The sequence below is a fragment of the Cynara cardunculus genome, assembly GCF_001531365.2.
Source record: "Cynara cardunculus var. scolymus isolate 2C chromosome LG 11, CcrdV1, whole genome shotgun sequence".
Taxonomy (NCBI): Eukaryota; Viridiplantae; Streptophyta; class Magnoliopsida; order Asterales; family Asteraceae; genus Cynara; species Cynara cardunculus.
Window position 1 is genome coordinate 5,280,947 of NC_037538.1, and position 8,413 is coordinate 5,289,359.

General features: G+C 34.8%; 3 protein-coding genes across 3 annotated transcripts in view; 1 reads left to right on the forward strand and 2 right to left on the reverse strand.

Moving 5' to 3' along the window:
- The first annotated feature begins 3,056 nt into the window (after positions 1–3,056).
- On the forward strand, positions 3,057–5,387 carry LOC112520850 (annexin D8-like). Its single transcript, XM_025129466.1, has 4 exons — positions 3,057–3,499; positions 4,003–4,227; positions 4,611–4,700; positions 4,935–5,387. The coding sequence occupies exons 1-4, from the start codon at positions 3,059–3,061 to the stop codon at positions 5,148–5,150; spliced, it is 972 nt and encodes a 323-aa protein (XP_024985234.1). The 5' UTR covers positions 3,057–3,058; the 3' UTR covers positions 5,151–5,387.
- LOC112520851 (mavicyanin-like) lies at positions 5,283–6,008 on the reverse strand. Its single transcript, XM_025129467.1, has 2 exons — positions 5,775–6,008; positions 5,283–5,684 (listed from the first exon to the last, which is right to left on the reverse strand). Exons 1-2 carry the CDS (start codon positions 5,944–5,946, stop codon positions 5,380–5,382), a joined length of 477 nt encoding a protein of 158 aa, XP_024985235.1. The 5' UTR covers positions 5,947–6,008; the 3' UTR covers positions 5,283–5,379.
- A 1,648-nt stretch (positions 6,009–7,656) lies between these two features.
- LOC112520994 (5-methyltetrahydropteroyltriglutamate--homocysteine methyltransferase-like) overlaps positions 7,657–8,413 on the reverse strand; it is a 4,799-nt gene continuing 4,042 nt past the window's right edge. Inside the window, exon 6 of the mRNA XM_025129615.1 lies at positions 7,657–8,410. Within this exon, the coding sequence (XP_024985383.1) occupies positions 7,889–8,410 (522 nt within the window). The 3' untranslated portion in view covers positions 7,657–7,888. The remainder of the gene's footprint in view (positions 8,411–8,413) is intronic.

The following is an 8,413-nucleotide window of genomic DNA, read 5'->3' on the forward strand; positions in this document are numbered from 1 at the left end:
AACCGTGGATTCACTAGGCCTAAGGCTCACCCAAAACTCTTTTAAAACTTTTTCACCCAGGCGGCTATTAGACTGAAAAGAAAAGTTGGATAAAGAGAGAAATAAGGATTAACATCAAAGAAGGACATGTGCAGATCAAGACATTGTTATATCGAACAAAATATGTTCGTCAAGATTTTAAGTTTAGATGGTGATATAAATTGTAAGATTAGAAATTTTATTTCCACTGCAATGTAAGTGTTTGATCTTGGGATACTAGTTTTATTATATTTAAGTATTCAAGAAATTTTGGGATGTTACAGATTGGTCTGAGCTTGAGCTTTTCAAAGATCAATAGTGTCCGAATGTCCCAGATTCAAATCCAATGAGAAATAAAAATCTGGTTCAAATGCAATGACTTCAGGCTACCCGCAAAGTGGGTGGTCATCCTAAAATTAATCGGCTCGCATAACGGGTTGGATATCTTGATTAATCAAAAAAAAGAACAAACTCTAAACCTAAACCAACAATAAATTCTAATCCTAAATTCAACTTCATCAAAAAACCAAAATCATACCCTGAAGCCAATGACCAAGAAAAAGTTCAGTAATAATATCATAATTGTTGAGACTCAATTTTGTTTTTTTTGTTTCTTATCTGGGTTTAGATTGTCAAGCGTTAGTGTTTATTGAAGGTTGGACTCTTGTAAGATTTAAGAAAAAAGTAAAATATTAATTACCGTTAAAATACAAAAAAATAGAAAAAAATGTCATTTTATTCTTTGAGTTTAACGAATCCCATGGACGATTGTTTGGTCCAAGGACCAAAATCGTGAAAAAAGGAAATCCCAAATATTTTACGTAATAAATTAAATCTAGTGTCCAATTTATTAAAACATTCAAGCGATTGAAGCTTTCTTTTTCTACTAAATGTTTTCGTAGATATTTTCAACCTCTTGAATCAAGCTCGAAACTTTTTAGTCCCAAACTCAAGAAGACTCGTCAAAGCTATTACGTCGAGATCAAATCTTGCCTAGCACCATTAAGTTCGAGCTTACTCTCGCTCTGTTTGCTATCTAAAGCAAAATTGAATCAACCCATTTTAAATTTCATTGAGTATCAGAAGATGAGTATATGATTATAGATAACAATCAACTGATCAAGATACAAACAAGAATTTCTCTTCAAACATATATATATATATATATATATATATAATGCTAATATTCTTTGTTCTGTTCATTTAATTCATTAATCCCCGTGCTTAATCCAAATTCTCCAACATATCTCTTTTTCAGGAAAAGAATTAGACAAGGGAAAGGATCTAGTGGAATAATTGATTCGGTTGAAGTTGAAGAACTTGATCTAGTTTTTGGTACATGATTTGTGATGTTTTTTTTTTATTTATTAATATTTTGGCATGTATATATATATATATATATATATATATATATTAATCATTCCGGATAGTTATATCATATCCCGGTTGGTTTAGGTTTATTCTGTTTGTAAGTAATTAATAATTTTGGTCGTGTTTGACTTTATTGGGCCAAACCGTTTGATCATTTTTGGTGGTTTTAAACTAAAACTTGTACCCCGTATGTTTTGGAGGTTTAAAATTAATTTTTTTGGTGATTATGGGTTAATTGGACGTTTTATAACCACGGTGTTACAATTATGGTATCACCTATCACCACCTAAATACGGATCAACATATTACTGAAACCTACGACAATTATCAATCTATAGACCAATGTCTACTCTTAACAATTACGTAACACAAAATGGGATCCTTTTCTTTTGTGAAACGTCAATCACTTCTTTTTTATCTATTTATGTGAAAGATAAAAAACTGAAAGTTGGGTGATCCATGTGCGCTACACATCCCTAAACATAATGGGATTCATGTGGACCCGCAGCACGCTTATCATACATAAAAATCCCAGATATCGATAATATTTTATAGAAATCAACTGCTTTTTTGTTAATTTTTACGAATTTGGTTAGAAAGGAGTCAGATTCAACTTTTAAGTCATGTAGGCTATTTCTTTTCTAGACATCACCACACTTTTCACCAAAAAGTACCTTTATTCCATCCTTTACGGATCACACTGCATACACATCCACCCATTCATACTTCATACCTAACAATGCCTTCGGTATTATATCTTGTCAGTAGGTGTTGATCTATTTATGTTAGAATCAAATCAAATCATATACTGAAAATATAAAAAGTCTTGATGTTGATGTATATGAAGAGAAAATTAATAGACAGGTGTACCTTGATCGAACATAAGATGTAGCTTCTTTAAGTCTAAAGAAACCAGATAAGGGGGTGTTTGGGATTGCTTACCTGAAACAACTTTTGTTTTTCTACAAAAGTGTTTATCAACTTATTAAAAGTTAGAATGATTTAACTTCTTCAAAAACTTCTTATTACTGGTTTGGTACCGGTATAAGTTGTTTATCCAAACACTCAAACGTGCTTATTAACGCTGTCACACTTGAATAAGTCAATAAGTTGTTATTATAAGCAATACCAAACACCCCCTTATTGATATATTTTTTAAAAACTTCTAACCGTTTAAACAATTTATGACCGACTTTTAAAATCAAACCCAACCAAAGAAATCCCACATAGGATTTGGGTCAATTTCATACTCATTGTCTACAAGGCAATCCATTAAGCTACAATATATAACAATATCAAATTCAATACCTTTTTTTATTAACTTGGATATCCAATCCGTTATGCGAGCCGACTAATCTCAGGACAACTACTTGTTTTGCAGGTAGTCCGGAGTCACCGTATTTGAATCTCCATGATCACAAGGAGGTTTTTATTCCTTCTTGAATTTGAACCTGAGAAATTCAATAATTTTTTACTTCTTTGCTCAATGGTTGACCCACTTGGAAGGAGGAACCTTCCAAATACAAAAAGCACCCAACTTTTATCAAGAAAAAGAAAAGAAAAGTGACCATTAAAATATGCTTAGTGGACCATGAGACCACACCCTTGGTTCCCAAGTCATCACTTTTCTATATATAACACATACATTTTCATTGAACCTTAACCAACAATGGCAAAACCATTAAGCCAAAGCTCAATTGAAGACATTTGCAAGCAAATCCATGGTTCTTTGGGCAATTTTAGTCTCTTGGTTCGTGTTTTCGCTGGTCAATTGACGCAACACGAATGCCAGAAGACCCGCGAAAGATACATGGAGATGTATGGTGAAGACTTGTTTGATCGTTTACGAAACAAGATTGATGGTCAGGCATCAAAAACATGCATGGTCTTGTCGTCTCTGATGCTTAGCCCGCATGAACGCGACGCTATCGTGGCTAACAATGCCATTTTTAAGCAAAGGGGTAGTGTCAACTACAAGGCTCTCATTGAGATTTATGTTGGTAGGAAATCAAGCCATTTTTTCCTCATCCAACAAGCTTATCAAACCAAATTTAGAAGGCATTTGGACCAAGATGTTATGAGCATTGAACCCCCACACTCTTTCCAAAAGGTAACCCTTTCTTTTCTTGTGAAACATACAACTTTTAACACATTTTTTCAAATAGTATCATATAAAAGGGCTAATAAGACACTTAGTTTCAAAAGTGTCATAGAAAGCTTGTTACGACGTCCAAAAGTGCCGCATAATCTTATTACAACATTTTTAGATGAGACACAAGTGTATGATCTTATATACGTTAGTCCTATAAATAAAGCGTCTATTATGACACTTAGGACATTTTTGTTCTCCTGTAAACCTGAATTTGTTGCAGTCAAAAGTACAAAAAGTGCAACTTTTCACATAGCAATACAAACCCATGTAAGAAACAATTGATTACAAGCCCCAGTTCCCCAGTCTTGCTAAAATCTTGAATTCTTGATCTTTCTCTTTTTTGGGCATGAGTAGTTGTACATGGTGCATGAAGTGTTGTACACAAAGGTACAACCTCTAATGCATAAGAGTAGAAACCCAGATGGGAAATGGTTGATTATAAGTGGGTTTTTTGTGTACAGATGTTAATGGCATTGGCTGCATCACAAAAAGCTCATAGTGCAGAAGTTAGTGTACACATTGGCAAATGTGATGCCCAAAGGCTATTTCAAACTGGTGAAGCAAGACCTGGAGGGTTCAAGATTGATGAAGGAGTTGTGTTGGAAATTCTAAGTAAAAGAAGCATTCCACAACTCAACCTCACTTTCTCAATCTATAAGCATATTTATGGCCATAGTTACACAAAGGTAAAATCTTTATGTCATAATTAACGACTAACCAGTAGAAGAAAGTTCAGTTGTAAACCTGTTTTTTTGTTGAAATACATGCTAAAACCACTGATGAGGAACAATCAGCTATACGAGTTAGCAGTCTATTCAGGTAAAAAGATGTTATTCTGCTTCAGGGATTCATGTGAACTAGGAGACAAAGGAAAACGACATATCCCTATTTGTCCTCATCCATCATGAATAATGAACGTGGTTTTTTTTACACTATTCATGATAATATCTCGTGAATGTCTCGGACACGTGGCGTACTTCGTGTGGTGACTGAACACGTGTAACGACCCAATTAAATGGTTTTTTTTTTGTGATTTTTTATTTTCTTTGTTTTGTGTGTGTTTTTGCAGCATTTCAAGAATAAATATGATGGAGAATTTGAAGCCGCCTTGAAATTTGTGGTGAAGTTTCTAAACAATCCACCAAAATATTATGCAAAGGTGACCAATTTTATCCTTTTGCTTTTCAAGTAAAAGTTAAATTTTAATTTTAATTTAAATTAAAAGAAATATTCCAATTTTAGTTTAAGAAATAATAAAATATAGAAAAAATAATACAAAAAAATTGGAATAAAGGGTTTTTTTTATCTGATTGCTTTATTCGATAATATGTATAATAAAACGGTATTCAGTATTGTATATGATTATATGTCTGTTTTTTCCTGTTAATTTCAGGAATTAGAAGCGAGTATTAAAGGAAGAAAAAACGATGAGGGTGACTTGGAACGTATAATGATGAGTCGGAGTGAGATCGATATGAACAAGATAAGAAAAAATTACAAGAATAAATACGGGATGGATCTGAGAGATGCGATCATGGAGAACGTCCCAGTTGGGGATTTTAGAGACTCGATCATGGCGTTAACAAGCAAGACTAGTATTGACTCATGACGGACTCTTTTTCACGTCAGGCTGGATTTTTCATATAATTATTGATAGATCTGATATCATGTCGGTGTAATTCTATTAGAACGTTAATTTTGTTATATATGAGTTTGGATCAAATAGGGTGAAATCAGAACGTTTTGCTAGTAACTCATATTATATTTGTTCCATAATGGCCTATCAAAGAGCCATATTATTATTACATGAATTGAATTAATAAAAGTACATATCATAATTAAAACATGAGGAATACTGCCAAAACAACGATGGCCATGAAGCTCTTATATCCGTACTTGGTTGCACTGTTTGGTGCGGGTGCCGGTGCCGCCCATCCTCCATCGACATTGATGACCAACTTTTGGTTGAGGTCGGCACAGTGTGTTGCCACACCACAAATGTACCATTTTTTACCCGGGGTCATTAAGGTCACAACGTCGTTCCCGGATGTAAGACCGGTGCCCGGTGACGGAACAGTGCAACTAGCAAATGCACTGCCGTCCACTTTGAACACGTTGTGCACGCCTTGTGGGTATTTGAACACTGAATCAAAAAAAAAATATGATGCAATTAGTGTCGAAAGAAAGTCATTTTTTTCGAAATCAAAAGAATAAACGAGGATGAAGAATTCACCTAGTCTGTCACCAACATGGAAAACTTTGCCTTTGGCCCATGCTTGATAATCATAATTCGTCGTCCAACCACTGTCGTCTCCCACCACGTAATCAGTTGCTATGGTGGTCGACGGAAGTAGCACCGCAACTGCAAGGACAAAAACGACAACGATGTGGGTAAAGGTAGCCATTGCTTGTCTTCGGATTCTTGAAATCACAATTATTTGATTGAAATATGTGATGTTCGTGCCTTCAGTTTGATTAATGAAATTGTAAAAGCGTCTATTTATGGTGATATATTTTTCTTGTTAACATCTACAAAATTACAATGAAATTGTTATTCACGACATTTTTTGGGTTTTTCTGTCATTTTCTTGCCGTCAATTTTATAATTGAAGAATATACTTTAAAAATACAAGACCAAATAACAAAAAGTATAAAATAAAAAAAAGGTGATGCTAATTTGTATTTTACCAATGACCCCTTGCGATACAAAACTATTTCAATCTACAACGGCTTAAATTTTAAAAACCCAAAAAGGGCATTTTTGGAAATTTCAAGATTATGGTCATGTTAATAGGTGATCCAACCATATGTTGAACATTTATAAATGAAAATTAAATTTAATAAATAAGAGGTCATTTAGCGTAATGGTATTGAGGCTTTTCAAACTTTAATAAACATGAGTTAGATGTAGAAGTTCATGTGACAAATATAGATATAAACATTATATAAATTTCCAAAATAATTAAATTTAGTAATTAATATAAAAATCTTATTTGACAATATGAGAGTCCCACTACTAACTAACTACTAAAAGGTACTAAAGATGCACATTTGGGCCAGTGGCCCAAAACTCATCATACAGGGACCATAACTGGGCTGGTCCATCCTCAAAAAATCGATCTGGCTGAATTTTGTAAACCTTATCGGTCCCTAGAAAGATCAATAAAGTCAGGATTCGACGACCATTTAGAGCGACTTTGGCCTGGTTAGGCTCGGTCAAGCTAGTCGTTAAAAGGCTTGAAAGAGCTTGTAATGACCAAAAAAGGGTCAAATTAAGATAGGCGATGCTAATTTGAATATTACCGATGGCCCCTTGCGATACAAGACTATTTTCATCTGTGACAACATAAAATTTAAAACCAAGAAAGGGCAGTTTTGGAAATTTCAAAACTAGTATAGTGTTAACGATTAATCCAACCATATGTGATATGTCGAACAATTATAAATGAAAATTTAATTTAATTAACTAGAAGTCGTTCGACCTAGTGGTATCTAGGCTTTTAGTCTCTTAAGATGTTAGGAGTTCAAACGTCAATGAAGATGAGTTCATTTGACATGTATAAATATAAATATCATACAAATTTCCAAAAAAAAAAAAAATTTAATAATCAATATACTTGATATACGTACTTGAATCAAGGCGACCACTTTGTGCTGTCGCAATTGTTGTTCAATGAATTCTTTGTTTCGGAAAATCATGATGATATAAACTCTGTTTTTTGGAACATCATGGATAAAATATTGAAAATCAAAATGTAACCTTTAAAATATGTAAATAAAAAATAAAAAAAGGTTAATATAAGTACTAATGTTATTCAACAACGTTAGCATTAGCATTCCATTAAAGAAGCACATTTGGGACACCGGCCCTGAATCCATTATACAAGGACCATAACCGGTGCTACTCCATTCCATTCTTAAGAAATTGAATTTTATAAGCCCAATCGGTCCTTACAAGGAGCCAATAAAGCCAGAATTGGAGGACCATTTAGAGCAATTTTGGTCTGGTTAGGGTCAGTAAAGCTTGGTAATGACCAAAAGTGGGTCAAATTTGGTATAATGGATTATGGTTTATTTACTCGGTGTGTTAGTCGCTCATTTAATCGACAATGTATGGATGGAATGGATAGCAATTGTATCTTTCTTTAGATTTTCACTGAATGGAGGTATGCAAAAGCCCTCAACAATATTTTCAACAAAAAGCCACAAAAACAAGATTAAACAAAATGACATCCCCAAACAAGCAGATGCCACTATATGGAAAAACCTACCCAAATCATCAACAATCAGTTATTTCTTTACTGCAACATCAATTTTTCACCTCATCCTCATACCCAAACTCTTCTCTCACTTGGCACTGGCAAGCTCACTTCGGAGCTTCTTGGCGGCGGTAACCATGTTCTCGAGGGCAGGCTTGACCTCACCGTACTTACGGGTCTTCAGACCACAGTCAGGGTTCACCCACAAGATGTTGGTCTCCAAGACTGCAAGCATTTTGTTGACCCTGTCGGCAATCTCCTCCATGGATGGTATTCTTGGAGAGTGGATGTCATACACACCGGGCCCGATTCCAGCACCGTACTTAACTCCCTCACGGAACACTGACAGAAGCTTCTCATCAGATCGCGAGTTCTCGATGGTGATCACATCAGCATCCATGTTGATAATGGAGTGGATGATGTCATTGAAGTTAGAGTAGCACATGTGGGTGTGGATCTGGGTGGTGTCCAGGACTCCGACGTTGGTGATTCTGAAAGAGTGGACAGCCCAGTCCAAGTAGAAAGCATGCTCAGCCTTCCTCAATGGCAATCCTTCTCTCAAAGCAGCCTCATCAATTTGGATGACTGTGATTCCAGCCTTCTCAAGATCCTC